We start from the raw sequence: 24,951 nt of genomic DNA, 5'->3' as shown, positions 1-24,951 counted from the left end.
AAACTCTTTGCTAACTGCATTACAAAATTAAAACAATTACAGTAAGGGACTTCCCTTGTGTCTCAGTGGGTTAAGGATCCAGTGTCACTGGTGTGGCTATTGTTACATCTGTGGTGTGGGATCCATCCCTGGCCCAGGAACTTCTGCATGCTATGGGTGTGGCCAAGAGAAAATGGCCAAAGCCATTCAAATCTATCTGGAAGGCATGTAGGCATTTACATTATTTCTAATTACAAATCTTACTTAACTTATGGGTTAATTGTTCCTTAAATAATAAGCCAATGAAAGTATGTAGTTGTCACAGTAAGACATTTGAGAACTAAACATACATTTATTTGTTTGTTTATTTATTTTACTTTGGCTGCACTTGCGTTATGTGGAAGTTCCTGGGCCAGGGATCAAACTTGAGTCACAGCTGTGGCAATGCAAGATCATTAACCCCCTGCACCACAAGGGAACTTCCAAGGACTAAACATTTAGAACATGATGTTTGAGTATCATGACTTGCAATGTCCCTGAAAAATAGTTAGCAGCTTCTTACTATGTCTTCTTTAATAGTGGAAAGCAAAAAGTCACATTTAGGGAATGACAGGGACAACACATTTTCTTAAAACTAGTTGAAGTAATACTAGGAAACCATGTAATACACTTCGATGCATTCCTGTGCTCAGAAATATTGTTGGAATACATGTGGAAAGCATTGCTGAATAAAAAGTGAAAGTATTAGGAATATTACTGAGCATGGGAGACTGACTATAGAATTGTGTTGGTTTTGTTTCAATGATGAAAATCATGAAGAGCTACACCATTTTTTGTTTGTTTGTTTTTAAGGGATGGCCTGTGGCATATGGAGGTTCCCAGGCTAAGGGTCTAATTGGAGCTGTAGCTGCTGGCCTAAGCCATAGGCACAGCAACACCAGATCCAAGCTGCCTCTGCAGCCTACACCACAGCTCACAGTAACGGCAGATCCTTAACCCACTGAGCGAGGCCAGGAATCAAACCAGCATCCTCATGGATACTAGTCAGATTCATTTCCGCTGAGCCTGATGGGAATTCCCATGAAGAGCACCTTTTAAAAAACATTTTGAAACATTATGGAGAAGATTATATTCTCCATAGTGAAAAATTCTCTTGTAAAAGCAAGGATTTGGGGAGGATGAGTATGGGGTTCATGAAGGAAGATGGGTGAATATGACTGCTAATGGAGTGTCTGCTTGACCAGACATAAAATAAAAATCTTGGGTAAGTTCACAAAGTTAGTTCCTACATAGAATTCATACTTTTTTGCTGAAATAAAGGTGACTCTGTACACCAGTGTCAGATAGAAATGTTTAGATGGAGTTGGAAGAAACAGAAAAAGTAGCTTTAATTGCCAGGCAAAGAGGGGAACACAGGCTAGTGCTTCAAGGACTGTGCCCCCCTTGGAAGGGGTAGTGAGGAGTCTTACAGTGCTTGGGAAGCAGGGAGTGATCAGCTCAGGGGGTGACACTTTCTTGATTGGTGGGTGGTGAGGTAACTGGCAGTCAGTGTCATCAACCTTTGGGTTCCATCTGGCTTGTGGGCAGCATACAGTTGGCTTCTTTCACTAGTGGGGGCTTCAGCACCTGCAAAACAGCTCCAAGGACATGGCCCAATAGTCTTTGAAGAACTGAAAGTCCTTCACTTTGTTAAATGGCTGAATTATTATTACTGTGTTCTTTTTTCTCTCTGTATTTTCTCGCTTTTCTGATTAAATTGGTTCTTTGCCCAGAGTTTTTCTATAGCTAAAAAGGCAGGTAGAGGACGTGAGTGTGGGGCTGCTATGGGAAGCCCTCACAGGGTCCTGCTTGGTTATACTTTCCTTCTTAGGCAAGCTATTGCAGCAAAGAAGTTGAACCAGAATATAAAACCTGAACAGCATGTTAAAATGAGATATGCAATGACTATAACATGGACAGTCTTCTTGTAATTTTGTGACATAATTTGAATTTAATTTTAATGTTTAATTTTACAAAAATTTAACTGTTCCGGAGTCTTGCAGTGATGATAATCATGAGCTTTTCATGGCATATTCCCTTGGAGATATTTCCAAGGTGAGGATGACATTTTTTTACAGTGAGAAAGCACCTGGTTTCTAAGTAATCTTACCACAGAGAGAACATTTTAAAAATGGATATTTGAGTATATTTCCTCATTACATCAATAAGTTGCTGAAAATGATCTCAGTATGTCGTGTATATAATCTCTAACATAAGCAGACTTTAAAAATTTGAATGTCTAATTTTCTCATTGTTTAAATAATGAGGTAAAGTGAAATCTGAATCCATTTGTTAAAATATAAAAATGAAATACTGTGTGATTAGTGTGAGAACTGATTAACAGCAGGGAAAGTGGAAAATTACCAGCTAAATTTCAACAAGATCCTTTTATAATTGATGGATTAGAATGAAAAATAAGATTCCTTTTCCATTTGGATCTGTGCATGTTTGTGGCATTTTTCAGTTTCAAAAGCCATTAAAAATATTGAGATAAACTGAACTTGAAACCAGCCTTTCATATTATTGTTTCACAAAGTTTGTCTTAAGGTTTCAAAAGTAATGAAGCATATTCAGTCACATTCTATTTGTAATCCAAGTAAAAGTGATTGATTCGTTGCATATAATAACATTTATAGAAAATACTGTATACTTATTAATTTTCATTTCAATCTTTTGTAATACATATATGTAAGTACTGGAGTACAGATCTGTGATGAAAATAACATTTTAGGTACTTTTTTCACAAATATGTATTCAAAATACTTGCTTATGGTGTATGTGGTTGACTGAATTGCTGCCACAGGTAACCATTTCTAATCCCTGCAAACTGTGACTACATTATGTGACAAAGGAACTTTGCAGATATGACTAAGTTAAGGGTCTTTACATGAGGAGAGTTTCCTGAATTTTCTGGGTAAATTCTAACTGTATTCAGAAGTGTCCTCACACAGGGTGGCTCAGAGAGATTTGACTGCAGAAGAGAGGAAAAGGGGATGTATGTGATAACGCAGGTGGAGATTAGAGTCACGTGCTTTGGAGATGGAGGAAGGGATCACAAGCCAAGGAATACAGGTGCCTGCTAAATGCTGGAAAATGCAAGGTACCAGATTCTCCCTTCAGAGCCTCTGGGAAGAATCAGCCTTGCTTACATCTTGACTTCAGTCCAATAATTTAACATTTCTGACCTCTAGGACTGTAAGAGAATAAATCTGTATTGCCTCAGGTGTGCGGTAATTTGTTACAGCAGAATTAGGAAAGTAATATACAGTGAATGGTGGAAGAGGCTTGGAGACTATTAATATCTGCTCCAGTTTTCAACTTAATGAAATGCTCCTGCTCGAGGTTAGGAACATTAACCTTAGATGTTTTATAGCATCGTGTTTTATCTCATTTCCCTTCTTTCTTTGGCTGTCTACCATCATACCACTGATTTCCTGATGACTTTCTGGACCAGATCCCAACAATCCACTTTGAATAAAATTTTCAGAAATTCTTTTAAGAGATTATATAAATAAGTTAATGGGATAATCGAGTTTAGAAATCAAATTCAGAAAGCAAAAAGTATTTCATATTTCATCATGAATTTTCAAAAGCAAAAATACACTTACACATCCCAATTAGGCATCCTTGAGAATTAAGCTTTACTTAAGAAATTGAGATTTTATACTATCCTTTTATTTTTTTATCATTTATTTATATGTACATTTTTTCTACTATACAGAATGGTGACACAGTTACACATACATGTATACATTCTTTTTTCTCACATTATGTGTTCCATCATAATTGACTAGACAGAGTTCCCAGTGCTACACAGCAGGATCCCATTGCTAATCCATTCCGAAGGCAACATTCTATATCTATTTACCCCAAGCTCCCAGTTCCTCCCCCTCCGTCCCCTTCCCCCTTGACAACCACAAGTCTATTCTCCAAGTCCATGATTTTCTCTTCTGTGGAAGGGTTCCTTTGTGCTGTATATTAGATTCCAGGTATAAGTGATATCATATGGCATTTGTCTTTCTCTTTCTGACTTACTTCACTGAGGATGAGAGTCTCTAGTTCCATCCATGTTGCTACAAATGGCATTATTTTTTTCTCTTTTATGTGTATATATACACCACATCTTCCTGATCCAGTCATCTGTTGACAGACATTTGGGTTTATTCCATGTTTTGGCTAGTGAATAGTGCTGCAATGAACATGTGGGTGCATGTGTCTTTTTTAAGTAGACTTTTGTCCAGATACATGCCCAAGAGTGGGGTTGCTGGGTCATATGGTAGTTCTATGTATAGTTTTCTAAGATACCTCATTACTGTTCTCCATAGTGGTTATACCAGCTTACATTCCCACCAACACTGCAGGAGGGTTCCCTTTTCTCCATATCTCCTCTAGCATTTGTTATTTATTAACTTATTAATGATGACCATTCTGACTTGTGTGAGGTGGTAACTTGTACTAGTTTTAATTTGCATTTCTCTAATAATCAGTGATGTTGAGCATTGTTTCAAGTGCTTGTTGGCCATCTGTATGTCTTCCTTGGAGAAATGTCTGTTCAGGTCCTTTGCCCATTTTTCCATTGGGTTGCTGGCTTTTCTGCTGTTGAGTTGTATAAGTTGCTTGTATATTTTAGAGATTAGGCCCTTGTCAGTTGTATCATTTGAAACTATTTTCTCTCATTATATATGTTGTCTTCTTGTTTTCCTTTTGGTTTCCTTTGCTATGCAAAGCTTGTCAGTTTGATTAGGTCCCACTGGTTTATTTTTGCTTTTATTTCTGTTGCTTTGGGAGACTGACCTGAGAAAACATTTGTAAGGTTGATGTCAGAGAATGTTTTGCCTATAGTCTCTTCCAGGAGTTTGATGGTGTCTTGTCTTATATTTAGGTCTTTCAGACATTTTGAGTTTATTTTTGTGTATGGTGTGAGGATGTGTTCTAATTTCATTGATTTGCATGTAGCAGTGCAGGTGTCCCAGCAATACTTGCTGAAAAGACTGTCTTTTTCCCATTTTATGTTCTTGCCTCCTTTGTCAAAGATTAATTGCCCACAGGTGTCAGGGTTTATTTCTGGGTTCTCTATTTTGTTCCATTGGTCTGTCTGTCTGTTTTGGTACCAGAACCATACTGTCTTGATGACTGTGGCTTTATAATATTGCCTGAGGTCTGGGAGAGAGATGCCTCCTGCTTGGTTTTTGTTTCTCAGGATTGCTTTGGCAATTCTGGGTCTTTTGTGGTTCCATATAAATTTTTGAATTGTTCTAGTTCTGTGAAAAATGTTATGGGTAATTTGATAGGGATTGCATTGAATCTGTAGATTGCTTTGGCTAGTATGGCCATTTTTACAATATTAATTTTTCCAACCGGGAAACATGGAATATCTTTCCATTTCTTCACATCTTCTTTAATTTCCTTCATTAATGTTTTCTAGTTCTCGGCATATGAGTCCTTTACTTCCTTGGTCAGGTGTATTCCCAGGTATTTGATTTTTTGGGGTGCAATTTTAAAAGATATTGTATTTCTATATTCCTTTTTTAATATTTCATTGTTAGTATACAGAATTGCGACTGATTTCTGAATGTTAATCTTATATCCTGGTACTTTGCTGAATTTGTTGATCAGTTCAAGTAGTTTTTGGGTTGAATTCTTAGGGTGTTGTATATACATTATCATGTCATCTGCATACAATGACAGTTTTACCTCTTCTCTTTCTATTTGGATGCCTTTTATATCTTTTATTTGTCTGATTGCTGTGACTAGGACTTCCAATACTATGTTGAATAACAGTGGTGAGAGTGGGCATCCTTGTCTTGTTCCAGATTTTGGCGGGAAGGCTTTCAGCTTTTTTCCATTGAATATTATATTTGTGGTGGGTTTGTCATAAATGGCTTTGATTATGTTAAGGAATGTTCCCTCTATACCCACTTTGATAAGAGTTTTTATCATGAAGGGATGTTGGACTGTGTCAAATGCATTTTCTGCATCTATTGAGATGATCATATGTTTTTTGACTTTTCTTTTGTTAATGTGGTGTATGATATTGATTGATTTATGTATGTTGAACCATCCTTGTGAACCTGGGATGAATCCCATCTGGTCCTGGTGTACGATCTTTTTGGTATGTTGTTGGATTCGGTTGGCTAAAATTTTGTTGAGAATTTCATCAAAGGTATTGGCTGATAATTTTCTTTATTGGTGGTATCTTTGTCTAGTTTTGGAATTAGGGTGATGGTGGTGTCATAGAATGTCTTTGGGAGTGTTCCTTCTTCAACCTTTTGAAAAAGTTTAAGGAGGATGGATATAACTACCTCTTTATACTATCCTTTTAAAATGTGTTCCTCACCAAAGGTTTAAAGTTATATGGGTAAACTAAGTCATACTGGATTTCCAGGAGCTCAGGCTTGCTAATCTGAATTTGAGTATACTATGACAAATGTTTAGTTTTATTGAGCATATATCAGTTCAGTGTGAACTGTTTAAGTGGTTAGTGTTGCAGGTGTAAACTGAAAAAATTTGAGTGATTTAATGCGTAAAAATGGGAATGTTTTGTTGAATAGAGAGGAAAGTTTTCCTAAAGTCCCTGGTACTTTATGTTGCTTGCTTTTCACTTCCCATTATGGTCTGGTGTTCTGTCATGAAGAAAATTAAATTGGTTTCTGCAGGAAATGAGATCAGTCTAACAAAGATGCATTTCAAGGGACGCCAAAACTTAACTAGACTCATTCTTTAACCACTTATGTGGATGAAATTAATATAAACTGGGATTAGCTTGTAGAAATATGGATGGTTGTTCTAATGGGTGATTTTATTGTTAAATCTCTTTATTAGGATTAAACCTGGCATCAAACATTCATTTCTGTAATGGTACTTGCCAAATAAAAGATTTAGAAGTGTGTAATTTCATCACCCAAGAATTTATTCCTGTAAAGATCCAATGAATCTTTCAGATTAGTAACCTACATACGAATGGATTTAATATGTATGAATCTATTTCATTGCCTGCAATAGAGGGTCCTGAAGTAATACACTTAAATTCTGTGCAGATAATTTTGATTTTTTTATGTTCCACTTTGTAAAGATATTTTGTTTTCAATCAGCATAAATTAGAATTTTTAGACCATCATCAAAATATAAGGTTTTTTTAATCAATTTAACATATGTTTATCTTTGAAAAATCATAGCTACATTATTTGAAACTCATCAGTTAATATTTTAAAAACAATTTAAAAATATTCCTGGGGCTTATTCATAAAGTTTTTTTTTTCCTTTTTATGACTCCACCTGCAGCATAAGGAAGTTCCTGGGCAAGGAGTCTAATCAGAACTGCAGCTTCTGTCCTCCATCACAGCCACAGCAATGTGGGATCCGAGTTGCATCTGCAACCTACACCACAGATCACGGGAACACTGGATCCTTGACCCACTGAGTGAGGCCAGGGAACAAACCCACATTTTCATGGGCTGGTTTCGTTACTGCTGAGCCACAACAGGAACTCTGAGAGGCAACAGATTCTGATTAACTTATAAAGTAGTGTGAAAGATACATTGCATAGACATGAGATATGTGGCAGTTTGAGGAGATGCTTCAGGGATGAGGTAGTATTTGAGCTTGGAATTGAAGAATGAGTAGAAATTGGACAAAGAACAAAGACGGAAAAATGAAATATGTGAAAAGTAGAGAACTATCTAATTTATTGTAGTAAGTGCTTTATATAGGCTGGAAAATTAGATTGGATCAATCTAATATCAGACAGGGGGGCTGGGTCTTAATGTATTAGGCAATAGGATTTTCTCCCTGCTCCCCCCTTCCAGCTTTATTGAGGTTGTAATTGAGCAACATGTAGTTTTTAAGGTATAAAATGTGATGTTTTGATATATATATACATTGGGAAATGACGGCCACAATCAAGTCAGTTAACATATCCATCCTCTCACATAGTCATGAATGATGAGAGCACCTAACATCAACTTATTTAGCAAATTTCAAGCGCACAATACAGTATTATGAATTAGTGTTACCATACTGTACATTAGATCTGCAGAACTGTTTATTTTGCATAACTGAGACTTTGTACTCCTTGACCAACATCTTTCCATTTCCCTGAACCCCCAGTCTCAGCTTAACAGCAATCACTTTTCTCTGCTTCAATGAATTCAACTAATTTTGATTCCACATATAAGAAAATGCCATCTATTTTTTTATTCTACTTATTTATTTTAAAATCTTTATTGAAATATATTGATTTACAATGTTGTATTAGTTTCAAATGTAACACAAAGTGATTCAGTTAGACTTTTACATTCTTTTCCCTTATAGGTTATTTATAAGATGTTGCTATGCAGTAGGTCCTTGTTGATTACCTGTTTTAGCTATAGTAGTATGTATATCTTAATCCCAAACTCCTAATTTATCCCTCCCCTACCTTTCCCCTGTGGTGACCATAAATTTTTCTTATATGTCTGTGAGTCTGTTTGTTTTGTAAATAAGTTCATTTGTATCATTTTTTTTTAACATCCTGATATGAGCGGTATCATAGGGTAGTTGTCTTTTTCTATGAGAATTACTTAGTATGATAATCTCTAGATCCATCCATGTTGCTGCAGTTGGCAGGATTTCATGGTTTTTATGGCTGAGTAATATTCCATCTTCTTTATCCATTCATCTGTCAATGGACATGTAGTTTGCCTCCATGTCTTGACTATTGTAAATAGTGCTGCAGTGGACGTTGGGGTGCGTGTATCATTTTTTGGGAGTGGAAATGTCTCTTTATTCCATGTTCATATTTTTAACAAAATGAGGGCTTATACTTGACTACATAATATCTTATACCGAGCCCATATTTCCAGCAGTAGCATCGGAAAAATCTTAATTTCAGCCTAGCTTTTTGCTATCATTTTGAATTACAGTTTTCTCAGGATATTTGTCTGAGTTCAACTTACTTCACTTAGCATAATACCAGTTTTATCAGTGTTGTTGCAAATGTCAGAATTTCTTTCTTTTTTAAAGACTAAATAATAGTCCATTCTATATATTTATCACATTTTGTTTTTAAAATAAGCAGAAAATGGTTAGATTTAAATTTGCCGCTTTTTTAATATACCTTTTTGTTGTCTCTGTGTTTCTGTTATTTCCATCTTTTGTTTAAAATGGTTAGTGTGCCATTTTGAAATCTTTTTTTTTTACTGTATATCTTTTCAGTTATGTTCTTAATAGTTACTGAAGCAATTATATATGCATTATTTTATTTTAACTCATCATTGTAACTTTATAGCCTACTTCAGATTAATATTAATTTAATTCCAATGAAACAAACTTTACTCCACATAGTTTCATTTTGTTTGGTTCTTATCATGTATATACATATGCATATATGCATATATATATGATATGCATATATATTAGAACCATATATATATACACACACACAGATATGCTGTGTATATGTGTATATTTGTGATGTATGTAAAATGTGCATTACAGCACACAAGTATTATTCTTTTTCAATAGAACATTTAAAATGTACCTTTTTAGCAACTTTGAAATATATAATATACTGTTACTAACTATAATACTGTGCTGTAGATTAGATACACAGAATTTACTCATCTTAAACTGGAAGCTTGTACTCTTTGACCAGTATCTCCCCTTTCTCTCCACATTAGCCTGTGGTAACCACCATTCTAGTCTCTGTTTCTGAGTTTGTCTTTTTAAATTACATTTCATATAGAATTTGTCTTTCTCTTTTTGATTTCTCTCTTAGCATAAGAACTTCAACCTTCAGTCATGTTGTTGCAAATGACAGGATTTCCTTCTCCGTCATGCTGAATAATGCTCCATTTGCATGTTTGTGCATAAATAAATGTAAATGTATATATTTATGTATATATTTTACGTCTTCTTCATCCGTTTATCATTTATTCATTGACTGACACTTAGATTGTTCCATATCTTGGCTATTTTGAAAAAACATGTTACAGTGAACATGAGAGTGCAGATATCTCTTTGAGATCCTTTGAATATATCCAGAAGTGGAATTACTGGATCATATGATAGTTCTATGTTTAATTTTTCCATCATACTGCTTTCTGCAGTGGCTGTACTGATTTAAGTTCCTACCAGCAGTGTTAACAAGGTTCACTTTCCTCCACATCCTTGCAATTATTTGTTACTACTTGTCTTTTTGATAATAACCATTCTAACAGATGTGAGGTGATGTTTCATTGCAGTTTTGATTTGCATTTTTCTGATGATTAGTGAGGTAGAACACTTTTTCTTCTATCTTTTGGTTGCTTGTATGTTTTCTTTGGAAAAATGTCTATTGAATTCTTCTGCCCATTTTTTTAAATCAGATTGCTTGTTTGCTATTGAGTTGTATGCATTCTTTATACATTTTGGATATTAATCCCTTGTCGGGTATATGAGTTACCTTTTTATTTTGTTGATACTGAATACCTGCATTTTACTTTGATGTTATCCCCCTTGTTTATTTTCATTTTTGTTGCTTTTGGTATCAAATTCAAAAAATTATTGCCAAGACTGATGTCAAGGAGCTTACCCACTGTATTTTCTTCTAGGAGCATTATGATTTCAGGTCTTACCTTCAAGTTTTCAATCCATTTTGAGTTGTTATTTTTGTAGGATTATAAGATAGTAAGTTTCATTCTTTAATGTATGACCATCCAGTTTTGCCAGCACCATTTATTGAAGATATTTTCATTTTCCCATTGTATTTTCTTGACTCCATTTCTGTAAATGAACTGACTATATATACATGGATTCGTTTCTTGGTTTCTGTTATGTTCTATTGGTCTATGTGTCCTTATAGGTCAATACCAAGTTTTGATTACTGTAGCTTTGTAATGTAGTTTCCAATCAAGAAGTGTATTTCCTTCAGCCTTTTTCTTTCTCAAAATAGCTTTTGCTCTATGGGGTCTCTTGTGACTCCATATAAATTTTAGAATTGTTTGCTTTATTTCTGTGAAAAATGAAGTTGGAATTTTGATAGTGATTGCATTGAATCTGCAGATCACTTTAAGTAGTGTAGATATTTTAACTATATATTTTCCAGTCTTTGAGCATAGAATATCTTTCCATTTATTTGTATCTTCTTCATTTTCCTTTAATAACATCCTATAGTTTTCAGTGTATAGATTTTTCACCTTTTTGGTTAAATCTGTTCCTAAGTATTCTAACTGGGCTTTTTAAAAAAAATTTCTTTCTGATAGTTGTTAGTGAATAGGAACACAACTGATTTTTATGTATTGAAATTGTATACTGTAACTTTATTGGCTTAGTAATTCTAAAATGTTTTTGGTGGGGTCTTTAGGATTTTTTTTAATATCAGGTCATCTGCAAATAGAGAGAATTTTACTTCCTTTCCAATTTGGATGCATTTTATTTCTGTTTTTCTTGCTTTTATTAGGACTTCCAATACAATAATGAATAAAAGTGGCAAGTGTGGACATTTTTGTAAGGAAACTGTGGCAGCAATAAATTCTTCATCCTTGCTTATTTTTGGAATGCCTTTACTTAAATTCATGTTTAAAAAATAGTTTAGCTCTATATTGAGTATTTGGTTGACAGTTTTTTCTTTCAGCTCTTTGACTAAGTCATCAACTGCCTTCTGTCCTCTCTAGCTTAAAATGAGAAGTCAGTAATTAACCAGTTTGTCATGAGCAATTTTTTCATCTTGTCTGTTTTAGATTTTTTTTTTGTCTTTGACTCTCAATAATTTGAGTATGATGTGTCTAGGTGTGAATCTCTTTGTGTTTTTCCTACTTGCATGTTTTTGTGCTTTTTGGATGTTTAATGTTTTTTGTCAAATTTTGGAAGTTTTTTTTGCCATTATGTCTTCAAATATATTTTATGTTTTCTTCCTCTCCTGTTCTTCCAGGCCTCCCATTACAAGTATATTGATATTTTTTCCATAGGGTTTTCAGTTCAGTTAATATTTTTACTGTTTTTATTTTCACTTTGTATTTCTGCTTGAATAATTTCTATTGAATGATCTTGAAATTCACTGATTCTTTCTCCTTTTTTTCTAATCTGCCATTGGGCCTCTCTAGTAAATTTTTTATTTCAGCTATTAACCTCAAATCCAGAATTTCTGTTTTTGCCTTGTGTAATTCATATATCTTTATTGATAAGTTCTATTCATTGATTCATTACTATCATACTTTTATTTTTTTTAAACATTTTCTTCTTTTAGTTCTTATAAAGTTTTCTTTGAAGCCTTTATCTAATTCCAACTTCTTGGGACACTCACTGACAGTTTCTCTTGACTTTTTTTTTTTTTTAGTGTAAATTGCACCTTCCTGTTTTTTGTTTGCTTGTTTTTTGTTTTTCATCTGTGTCAATTTTTTCTTAGACTTTTTAGATAATATAGGAACACTTGATTCTGATATTTCCCCACTGAAGGTTGTTAACTGTTTTTGTTTGTTATGTTTGTTGTTCAGTAACTCACCTGGACTAAAGCTTTGAAATGTCTCCCCTTTGATGTGTTGCCATTGATGTCACTGCCCCATTTTTTTTTCTTTTTCTTTTTTTTTTTTTTATGGCTGCATCCATGACATATGGATGTTCCTGGGCCAGGGATTGAATCCAAGCCACAGCTGCAACCTACCCCACAGCTGTGGCAATGCCAGATCCTTTAACCCACTATGCTGAGCCAGGGATTAAACCTGTACCTCTGCAGTTATCTGAGCCACCACAGTCAGATTCTTAACCCACTGTACCACGGTGGGAACTCCTTTTCATTCTTGTACTTATTTTAGCCTGGCTTCCTAAAGGTTGCCCTGTTTCTGCATAGCCTGGAGTTAAGGCAATGATTGAAGAAAGGTTATACTTCAAGCAATAGGGCTTTTATCCTCTGCAAATGGACCTGTATATGGATAGAGGAGCAAATGAGAAGTTTAGGTCATCTGAAATCTATCCTGGATTTACTTTCTGCTGGGTTCTTTGTGTCTTTCTTATATGTACATGCTACTTCAGAGTTAGCCTGGAATGTGTGAATAGTTTGGAACTACTCTACAGGCTTCAATTTCAGTTAGGCGTATACTGAATCAGTTGAAAGAGCTATTGAGTCTCCCTGAAAAGTGTCACTTTCACATACAACGTGTTGTGCATGGCATCTGCTCCAAATCGATTGAGCCCCCTTGATTGTGCCCAGAAGGTGGCACAGCTTCTGGTCCTCACAGCCTACCCCATACCACATTCCTCTGGGACCTCCTCATCAGCTCTCCTGAGAGGAGATGGGAGCTGCCTTGGGAAATAACACCACAGACTCTTACTATTCTTTCTCAAAGTTCAGCAGTTTTAAATAATTTTTTTATGCCTTTGGTTAAGTCTCACAGCTCTGAAACGTTATTGTTGTCAATTTTATCCAGGTTACATTTCAGGGGTGGATTTGCCTATCTCCTCACCCAGCCATAAGGGAGATTCCCTGTAATTTCTTTGAAAAATGTAGTTCATAAATCTTTTTATTTGTCCTGAATTGATCCTAAAAAATAAAAAGTGTCATACCGTGGCTCTAAAAATGTAATGTACACAGGTGCTAGAGTTATCATCCTTAAAATATCCTTGTGTTATTTCTTTGTGTTACTGATAGCCCCTTCTTATCTAAATTATGCCTGAGCCAAGGTGGAATTTTTGGTTATTCAAACTGTATTTATATTCTCTTATCTTTAGCCATATATTTATAACATATGGATTAATAAGACTCTCCAGTGCATTCAGATCACCTAACATTATTTCAGGGTTAAGTTTCACAATTATGGCTTTAGTTTCGGTTCTTCATAGCATCCCTGAGGTATTTACCCTGACTTTGTTTTCTGTTTCTACTCTATACTTCTCTCATCAAGATTCTTCAACCAGAAGATGTTACATCTCCTATTGTCGTGATGACTGTTTTGTCTTCAGACAAGGGAAAGATCTCTATGTCTAAATATACACACAAGGCATTATCTGGGAAGGGTCACTATTTTAATGCCTTACTATACTTTTGCTTTTGCAAGTACATTCCCAGAGGGGTTCATACCAGGTTATGAACGTGTGAAATGTCCCTAAAGCCAAAGTCGTAGAGTTTGGAGTTCATATTTCTGATTGTCTGAGTTCTTTTAGAGCATGTACACTGTCACATTGAGGTTTAATTCATGAATAATGAAATAATTACCACAGATGTATAGGAAAACAAAAAGAAAAAAAAAACCCAGCCAATAATTAGACTACCTTGAGGGGGACATTGTGGCATATGGGTTTTCGGCTAAGCAGATATGCCTCTTAATAGTTTCTCGCTTGGATCAAGTCATTTAATTTATGCCTCACTGTTTATTCATGTCTAAAATGAAGATAATAGTACTTCTTTTTTAGAGTTGTAATGAGAATTAGGTCCTGGCACACATAGAAGGCTTAAAAATTGATGTAGCCTTTGTTATTTACATAATTGTGCCTACACAGTTATTTCTTACATTCTTGAAACTGTGTAGAAATTCCATGCTAGCAAAATTCCTAATAAGAATTCCAGGTGCTAAATGTCCCCATTTGAGTCTACTTGCTGTTTCAGTTTTGAGGTTCCAAATGATATGGCTGAGTTGATTCCAACTTAATTTGTTCAGACTGATACTAAGTAATTAATTTAGCTCTTGCCATTTTAAATTAATTTAGATGAAATTATCCAGCAGACTTCCATAAAATGAGATTTCCACAAAGTGTGAGATGGTTGTTATTTGCATGGTTATGCCTGAGTAAACCTTTACTGTATTACATTGTTAATTAAATTTGAAGCCATTATCTTATTGCTTACAAAATTTGATTTGGAAACCATCACTTTCGTTTTTTACTTTTTGTCCTCCTTTTGACTTTTTGTAGTGCTCTAGGTAACTCAGAACCTGCTGATAGCTCTTATCCACAAGTTTTTGTGAATTATTCACCTCTCTTTTTTTTGTCTTTTTAGGGCTTCATCTGCAGCCTTTGGAAGTTCCTTGGGTAGGGGTAGAATCAGAGCTACAGCTGTCTGAGGGCTCCGAGCTGTGTCTGTGACATACACAATTGCTCACGGCAATGCTGGATCCTTAACCCACTGAGCGGGGCCAGAGATCGAAGCCACATCCTCATGGATACTAGTTGGGTTCCTTACTGCTGAACTACAATGGGAACTCCTGTTCCCTTTTATTTAAGCAGATTATGAGATAAGGTGGTATGGGTACTGTGACACAGGGCACATATGTCAGATGATTAGGTTGACCTGGTTATGATAAAAATTATTTTTTCCCAAATGCTTTTAGGAAATGGACTAATGAATGGTTTCTGCCTAAATATCCTTTTCATAAAACTCCCCATAGATGACTCTATTGATCATTGAAAGTTTCCACTGGGGGATTCCCCAAGCTTAATTACTATCTTTGGTTCACTGGTATCTTGCAGGGAGCAAGACTAAGATGTCATTAACTCTTACATTGGACAGATGCTTGGATTGTACATTATTTTTGTCTTAATTATTAATGTATATTCACCATCATGACAATGCAGTTGCTCTCTATATAGTAATGTATTTTGCTAATGCTAAAAAAACAAACAAACAATGAAAAAAACCTCTTTCAAAAAGGGGACCCTCCTACATTGTTTTTTGGGAATGTAAATTTGTTGCAGCAACTATGGAGGATAGTGAAAATTCCTCACAAAACTAAAAATAGAGTTGCCATATTATCCAGCAGTCCTACTCCTGCCCTGTATATCCAGACAAAACTGTAATTCAAAAAGATACATGAGCCCCTATGTTTATAGCAGCGCTATTTAAAATAGCCAAGACAGGAGTTCCTGTCATCGTGCAGTGGTTAACGAATCCGACTAGGAACCATGAGGTTGCGGGTTCGGTCCCTGCCCTTGCTCAGTGGGTTAACGATCCGGCGTTCCTGTGAGCTGTGGTGTAGCCGCGGCTTGGATCCTGCGTTGCTGTGGCTCTGGCGTAGTCCGAGGGCTGCAGCTCCAATTAGACCCCTAGCCTGGGAACCTTCATATGCCGCGGGAGCAGCCCAAGAAATAGCAAAAAGATGAAATAAAATAAAATAAAACAAAATAAAATAAAATAGCCAAGACATGGAAACAACCTAAATGTCCATTGATAGAAGAATGGATTAAGAAGATATGGTACATATATACACGAAGGAATACTATTAATGTCATTTGCAGCACATGAATGGACCTAGAAATTATCATACTAAATGAAGTAAGAAAGAGAAAGAGAAATACCATCTGATATCAGCCATGTGTGGAATATGAAATAAGACACAGGGGGACTTATTTGTGAAAGAGAAACAGACTCATAGATCTAGAGAACAGACTTGGTTACCAAGTTGGAGAGGGGGTGGGGGAGGGATGGTCTGGGAGTTTGGGCTTAGCGGATGCAAACTGTTGTATATAGAATAGATAAACAATGAGGTCCTATTTTAGAGCACAGTGATCTACAGTCAATGTCCTGTAATTAAATTATAATGGAAAAAAATTAAAAAAAAAAACAACTAAACTTTTTTCTGAATGGAGTGACACTTTGCTCCCAAGTAATATGTGGGTACTTGAGCAATAGCAGTGGTTCCAGTATTTCCATAGATTTATTTATTTAACTTTGGTTTTGTTTATTCATCCATTTAAAATCAGGTGTTTACCCAGCTCTAAACTCTCTGAATTTAATGATGGTACACCATAGCTTTTTTATTGGCAGATTTCTCAAATCTGAGCCCATTTTCCTGGAACATCATTGTGATATAAGATTAGAAATTATGTTCTTTACATGCAAATTAGGTAAGTGGGCCATGACCTAGAGTCTGGAGAGTTGGTTAAGCTTTTATTTTTGAGATTGTGACTGATTGATAGGTTTGACTTAGCAGTATTTAGAAGCAGAAGGTTACAGCCAATGAATAATTAGTAGCACATGTGGTTTTTTTTTTAATATATTTCCATAGTATCTTGAGGCTTAATTCATAGCTGACATCTCTTCCGGTTTCCCTTTGAGTTTTTTACTTTCAGAATACCATGTACTTATGTTCTCACCTATAGCGGTTCCCATTTAAGATATGTGTGGACAGAGCTGACCCAGTACAATATTCCTGCTATGGCATTAGAAGGAAAGAGGTCATGCAGGGTGGAATGTCAAACTAGCCTACTTCCGGGCTTGCTTTCACACATTTGAGCCATCTGAGAGTTATAATTATTATAAAAATAAGATAGATTGGCATATCTACTTAATATTATGTTTAAAGAAGACTGTATTACAAAAGATGTATGCCAAGGAGAAAAAAGAATGCTGAGCAGATCTTACACAAGCCTGTTCATTCACTAGGGATTTTCATAATTAGCGGCTAAATTGGCAGAGCTGTGGCTCTTAGTAGTGTTGATATACTGCTAATTACCACTTGTTAAACCTGCTAAGAGATCCTTCCTCACTTGGACCTATGTTAAGAATGCCAAGTAGAAAGACTAGAGTTTTTCTGAAGAGATTCAAAGGCTTGAGACCTGGGGAAACCTAAATAGATTAGTTTAATCTGTTATAGTCATATTTAACTTTGTCTTTCAAAAAGCTGATCTCAAAGAAGAAAGAATTTATCCTGTGATTGACACAGGATAAACATCTCCTTCTCTCAGGCAATCTTATGTTAATCTTTGGTGCAAAGTGGAATAAAGAGGAAAACAATATGACAAGAAAAAATACCCAAAATTCTGAACTCCCACGGAAAAATGTGAAACTCTGCAATAATCACATTTCCAACCTGGGGAAATATTATGATTAGAAGATATCAAGAAAGGAAAATGTGAATGAAGATTTTCTTTTGATCCATCTCATTATTACTTTTCTATAATATTTCGTATAAGTCAATGGGATGCAGTATCATAAATGTATTCGAATTATAGAACAGATACACATTTTAAAGGATGTTATGCCCCGTATCATTGGAGTGAATGATGGAGACATGCCTGGTTCATGTCTCCATTTGCCAACTCAAACAAAAACAACAATGACGATTTTATTATTTGGAGAAATTGCAGCATGATATCTCCATAGTTTGTGAACACATTGACCCTCAGTGGTTATGGTGTCTTGCCAAAGGCCGCTCAGCAGATGGGTGGCTGAGCAAAAACGCCCATTTCTCAACTTCAGATCATCTGCTCCACTCCAGAGTTTACTGTCTTCACAGTATGCTATAGAAGACCAACTTTTCTCTTACTTTATATCTCTGTGAGGCTGAGCTTTCAAAGTGAGATAGGTTGTTTTTAGGTAGAGAAAAATTATATTTAATTGGCATTTTCCGGTTTATAATGCATTGATTTTCTTATTTGAATCTCAGAATAATTCTTTGAAGTATGATAAACGATTTCCCATTGTGACTCAGCAGGTTAAGAACCTGACTAGTATCCATAAAGATGTTGGTTCGATCCCTGGCCTTGCTCAGTGGAGTAAGGATGTGGTGTTGTGCGAGCTGTGGCAGAGGTCACAGATTGTGGCTCAGAGTGACCGTGGTGTAGGCCTGCAGCTGCAGCTAGAATTTGACCCCTAGCCCTGGAAATTCCATATGCTGTAGGTGCAGCCCTTAAAAGAAAAAAACTGAAATATGGTAAGTATTTTGCCATTTATATGGGGAAGCTCAGACTGATTTAAAGATCCCTTGGCTGGTTATGCATTAACTCTGAACCCCATGTCCTTTGGTTCAGTGAACCTACCATGTTCTTATGCTGTCCGACTATCAATATGTAATATCTCAGTAATTTTCAAAATACATTTTGAAGTATCTCTGTGTTACCCCAAAGGTGATTTGGTGCACAATTGAAAAGCAATGTAAAAAAAGTCAATAAACTAGTCTTCATATTAGAAACCTAAGATGACTATAACAAAAACCAAAGCAGAGATCTGTCATTAGGGCTCGATGTGCTGTGTCTCTGTATGTGCATTTACTTAATTTTTCAGAAATAGATGAAATCATATTTGCAGTCCACTCGTCAAACATTGAACATTTTCTTTTGTTAAGTCATCATTTTTGGCTGGTCAAGTAGGGTGAGAGGGTGACAGAACATTGTAAATCAACTATAATAAATATTTAAAAGAAAAATACTGTTAAACATTATTAAACAGTAAGTAAAAAAAAAATAAAGTACATATTATGTAAGGGTTTCTTTTATGATTTGGGACACACTTATTGTAAGTGCAAGTAAAGTTCTTTCAAAATGAAGTTCTGAAAACTAATTTTCTCAGTCATGGTCCTTTAGTTAAAGATGAAGGAAAAGATGGTACCTTGCAGAAATGCTTATGAATGGAGTTCCCACTGCAGATGCTTACGGAATGTTATGCTTTAACTCTTGTGTCTGATATTAGGCATCATTTTCATTTGGGGCCATTTAGTTGGTCTTTAGTTAGTGGATGAGGCCCTTTATTGTCCACTGACAACTTTATTTGGGGAAAGCAGAAACAAAAGTCTTAATATAAATGCTGTAGTATGGTTTAGGTATAAAAATTTCAGGGTTATTTGAAGAAATATACATCTACATTAACAAGTACTTTTAGTAGTTTACTTTCAAAAGTAATAAGTTTTGGTAATGATTCTATTGCCTAAATCAACCACACCATTTTTTTTCTTTAGAGCAAAAGAAACAGATAATACTACAAAACTCAGATTTGTAGTTTCGGGTTTTACATAAAGGGGTAAACTTTTTTTTTTTTTTTTTTACTGCTCAGCTTTTCTATACATATTTATGTGTGTTTTGATGGGGGCAGGAGAGCGATAAAGATAGGTTAGAAGAAAAATGGGTTGAGGTTCTGATAGGGAAATTCTTTTGCTGATTGTCTATTCATTGATTTATTCCTATTAACCCCCATTGTCTGGAAAAACAGGCATATCACTGTGAAAAAAATGAAATTTGTTTAGCAGCATTAATTCATTTCAAATCCATGTGGCTTTCAAGCATCTTTAACATAAATGTAAGATATTCCAGCGATTCATACTTCAACATTTTGATTAAAATGAAACATGAAACAATTTAAAATATACCTGGTATATAAACTTTTAAGTATTACCAAAAAAATGCCTTTTCTTGAAAATACCTAGAATATTTTAGATGTTTTAAACAGGTGCATAATTAATACTTTGAGTTTTCAAACACTATTTCTCTAAGATAGAATCCATTTAAGAACTAACTTTAGTAGTTCCTGCTGTGGCACAGTGGGTTAAAGATCCAGCGTTGTTTCTTCAGCAGCTCAGGTCACTGCTGAGGCACGGGTTTGATCCTCAGGGTTAAGGATCAAAGGTGCAATGGGTTAAGGATCTGTTGTTGCCATGGCTGTGGTGTAGGTTGCAGCTGCAACTTGGATTTAATTCCTGACCTGGGACCTTCCAAGGGTAGGGCAAAATATAAAAAAAAAAAGGAAGAAGAACTAATTTTAAGAAATGAGTGGGGCTTCAGAGTTATCACAAATGGAGAAAAATGACATCACCTTGTTTATTTTGAGTTCTTGTTATGTTCTTGACACTATGATAAACTCTTTACTTATATTACCTCATTTACTTTTCCACAGCCATCCTATGAGGTTGGCATAAGTATTATCCCATTTCCTGGAAGGAAACTAAAGATTAGAAAAGTTAAGTTCATAAGCAGGCTGGGATTCTTGCTTGGGTGATCTGTTTATAGAATATAGTATCTTAACTATTATAATTTACAGATTCTAAGAAATTCATGAATATTGGTCTTGAATTGGTTCAGTGGTGTGCTGGCAATGGCTCTTACAGATTCCTGAGAGTTAATGATTATATATCTAGCAGTTTTTTGAGTTGATTTATAAACTTTGCTACTTTGAAATCAACCATCATTGGTGTATTTGATCCACAGAAATGGGCAAATCAGGACTTTTTTTTTTTTTTTTTTGAGAAAGTGGCTCACTAGCACACTATGTAGTATATTTCTCTGCCAGTGCTGTTTGTCAAAGTGTAGCTTCCAGACTCACAGTTTAAATGGATATGAATGGAATCCTTAATAGATTTTCCCAGTAACATTTGTCTTAGTGTGAGAAATTGTTATTAGTATAGCTAGAACTGAGAATATTAAATTTAAAAGCATTTATGCTGAATTTCATAGTGAAAGAGAGTCCCTTTCTTAGCTTCCAGTCTTTTTATCTGAGGACTTTGGAAAGAAAGCCTCTGTATGACTGACTGTTCTTGATGGGAATAATCAATAAACAATCTAAAATAAGAATAGAAAAGAGTTTTCTTTGAGCCAAACTTAGGATTATAGCCCAGGAAACACAGATTCAAAAACACTTGACTTGTGGTCTGCTAGAATACAAAATGGAAGAGACTTACATAGGCAAAAACTGCAAGGTTAAATAGGTTGTTTGTTAATTCTAATTGGAGCTGGCAAGAAGTAAGGGTGCTTGTTAAGCAAGGGTTAACTGGGGTCTGATATGGTTGCATAGTTACGAGAGAGACCTTGAGACCATAAGGGTGCAGCTGGCAACTACTAGCAGATATTGTATTGAGAATGGCTGGTGATGTCCCAGAGTTTGATAAACTTCACAAAATTCAAATTCTCAGAAATAGAGGAATATGTCTGAGACCACATCCACAATGGCCATCCACCTTGACAGCCTGAACCACAGTTTTATATGCTGTCAGCACAAAGGACAGACATCAAACACAGCAGGGATATGTCCTTTCAAGGTATCAAAAGAGAAAGATTAGCATGTACACAACAAGTCAACATGACTTTTGAGTCTGGGAAGGGAACCTCATCTTTTTTTTTTTTTTGTCCTTTTCCTATTTCTTTGGGCCGCTCCTGAGGCATATGGAGGTTCCCAGGCTAGGGGTCGAATCTGAGCTGTAGCCCTCGGCCTACGCCAGAGCCACAGCAATGCAGGATCCGGGCCGCGTCTGCAACCTACACCACAGCTCACGGCAATGCCGGATCCTTAACCCACAGAGCAAGGCCAGGGATTGAACCCGCAACCTCATGGTTCCCAGTCGGATTTGTTAACCACTGCGCCACGACGGGAACTCCGTAACCTCATCTTTGAATGAGTATGAACATTGACATTACAGGAAGTGGGTGCATTTATCCCTATCTTCAAAGTGGGAATTCTGAACAACCCTGTATGTGCATTCTTTCTTTTTGTTTTTGGTCTTTTTGCCTTTTCTAGGGGCACTCCCATGGCATATGGAGCTTCCCAGGCTAGGGGTCCAGTTGGAGCTGTAGCCACCAGCCTACTCCACAGCCACAGCAACACCAGATCTGAGCCACGTCTGTGACTTACACCACAGCTCACAGTAACGAGGATCCTTAACCCACTGAGCAAGGCCAGGGATCAAACCCACAACCTCATGGTTCCTAGTCGGATTTCTTAACCACTGAGCCACGACAGAAACTCCCATGCATTCTTTAAAAAGATGTTAAAGCAGATGTACAATGCATATTTGTCAGGCCATTAAAGAGGCAGTTATAGTTAGCATGAGGTTTATGCCAAATCATGTATAATCCAGAATGAATTCCTTTTACCTCAAAAATGCCTCAATTTGTGAAAATTTCTTCTGTTACTGTGGGGTATAAAAACAGTAGCTACACCCAGATTTGAGATGTTCCTTAGACTACTAGCTGAGATAGTCTGAGGAGGAATGGAAAGATGTTGGGCTGGGAGGCACAGTAGCCCATGATAGGAGGGTAGAGGAATTCAGAGAAGGAAAGTTCGTTGAAAAGTAAAACAAAGCAAAACAAAACATGGGTGTCAGAAACGTTCGTGGTACACGAGTAAGCTTAGTGTTTACATGCTTCTTTTATCCATAAAATAATTTTAACTTGAATTTTGGAACCCTGGTACTTAATCTTTCCTTGAAACTATAAAGCACCGTTCTCTGCTGAGAATTATTTCATTGGTAGTGGTTCAATTTAATAAATGCTGAAACACTGTAAGTTGTAATTTTGATGCATTGCATCAGGTTATCATTTTTCTTCCTAATGTTCAAGAAGGAAAAGTATGTCAAGAGGACATAATCTTACTTGCATTTTGTGTTTAATGTATTTATAATGTTCTTATGTTTGGAAAAATGCTCTTTTAACATCTTCCCATGCCCAGCTGCATTGCCTACTGGGTCCTGCTTATTTAAAGGTAAAGCATTTGGGCATGATAATGTATGTGTCCTGATTGGGAAATTTCTCTCTAACTTGACAGTCAGTTCTTTTGTTTCCATCACCCCTTTGGTAGTTAGTTCTGGGGATTTTTGGAATTTATGGGGTTATTATTGACTGGAATGGACATTTGTGAAAAGAAATGGAAAGGCAAAGGAATGAGTGACAGAGCAATATACACCCATCAAATAGAAGCAAAAGTATTGCTTCTGAAGTTAGAGGCCAAGTGTGATATTCGAGTTGAGGAAAACAAAGAAATTGTTATCTTTGTGGATAGTGAGAAGCCTGTGTAAATAAATATTTTATACAAATTCAGGTTTGTTTGTTTGTTTGTTTTTTGTCTTTTTAGGGCCGCAGTTGTGGCTTATGGAAGTTTCCAGGCTAAGGGTCTAATCAGAGCTGTAGCCACCAGCCTACACTACAGCCATAGCAATGTGGGATCTGAGCCGCCTCTGTGACCTGTCTCACAGTTCAAGGCAATGTTGGATCATTAACCCACCAAGCGAGGCCAGAGATTGAACCCACGTCCTCGTGGATTCTACTTGGGTTTGTTAATCACTGAGCCTCGATGGGAATTCCACAATTTAATTTTCTATTTTCTTAACTTCATGGTTAATTTGAGGAAAGTATTCCCTCCCTTTTTTAAAATTCAGCTGACTACTTGGTATATTAGAAATGAATGCTTCAGAGTCAGAGAAATCTGGCTTTTTAGACCTGAAAAATTGAATAATTATGACTTTGGAAAATTAACCTTTTTCTTATCCACATGATAATAGTAATAATCCTTACCATAGACAAACACAGGAGTTGTTGATAAAACTCCATGTGTTTTGTTGAGTAGGTGCTTAATAATTGGTAGCTATAGTTATCCATAAATTAAAAAGTAGATTAAGTGTGAGCAGTGTAGACAATATATTTTGATGATTTGGGAACTCAGAGAATCAACAGGCACTCTTTCTTTTTCTATGAAAGAAACTGAAGTATAGCAAGGTAAAGCATTTGGGCATGATAATGTGTTTGTCCTGATTGGGTCTGGATACTTGTTGATGATGATGAAGATGATGGTGATGATACTGATGATGACAACCCTTTCCCTCTCTCTGCACAGAATGTCCCCCCAGACCTCTCCATCTGCACCTTTGTGCTGGAACAATCCCTCTCTGTCCGGGCCCTGCAGGAGATGCTGGCTAACACCGTGGAGAAGTCAGAAGGGGCAAGTACTAGATTTATGTAGACTTGGAGTATTTTAACGAACTCAGCTACTATATGAATGTTTTCTTTCACAGGTTTTGGAGATTTTCTTTTCTGCTGGAATAAGTCAGTGCTTTTTAGTTGTGATTTCCTTAAGTTTGACTTTCTGCTTTACCCAGCAAATTTGTGATGTCTTAAAGAACTTTAAAAAAATATCAATCCTTGGGATGATGTGTGTCCTTAAAAGTTTTGCCTATGTCAGTAGTTAAAACAGAATCTTCTTTTTGAGCATTTATGTGTTTTCTCACATCTTCAGAGCTCTTATTTTTACTATTTCAATTAATTGCTTTATGCATGGCTATCATTAATCTTTGTTTCATTCCCAAGTGCATCTAACCATCTGACTATGTTCTAAGCTTGTTTATGGCAAGTAAAATTTCATGGCACTCTTATATATTTTAAGTAATGAAATTACAGTGATACAGCTTTAGTCGGTTGTAATTTTGCAAATAGCTAATCGTTGTGTTCCGAAAAATAGAAATTCTTGTTCTGTCTCTTAATGAAGACATTTTTCTTTGAAAACTTATTTGGTAATTT

At 35.9% G+C, this 24,951-nt stretch overlaps 1 protein-coding gene across 1 annotated transcript in view; it reads left to right on the top strand.

Annotated features, from left to right (window-relative positions):
• The window catches only part of RYR2 (ryanodine receptor 2), a 775,249-nt gene that overhangs the window by 261,748 nt on the left and 488,550 nt on the right, over window positions 1-24,951 (top strand). Inside the window, exon 3 of the mRNA XM_047762364.1 lies at window positions 24,272-24,380. Within this exon, the coding sequence (XP_047618320.1) occupies window positions 24,272-24,380 (109 nt within the window). The remainder of the gene's footprint in view (window positions 1-24,271; window positions 24,381-24,951) is intronic.

Source organism: Phacochoerus africanus, chromosome 15 (assembly GCF_016906955.1).
Source record: "Phacochoerus africanus isolate WHEZ1 chromosome 15, ROS_Pafr_v1, whole genome shotgun sequence".
In the NCBI taxonomy this organism is placed as follows: Eukaryota; Metazoa; Chordata; class Mammalia; order Artiodactyla; family Suidae; genus Phacochoerus; species Phacochoerus africanus.
The sequence above is the reverse complement of the archived record's forward strand: the minus strand, read 5'-3'. Positions and strand labels throughout refer to the sequence as shown.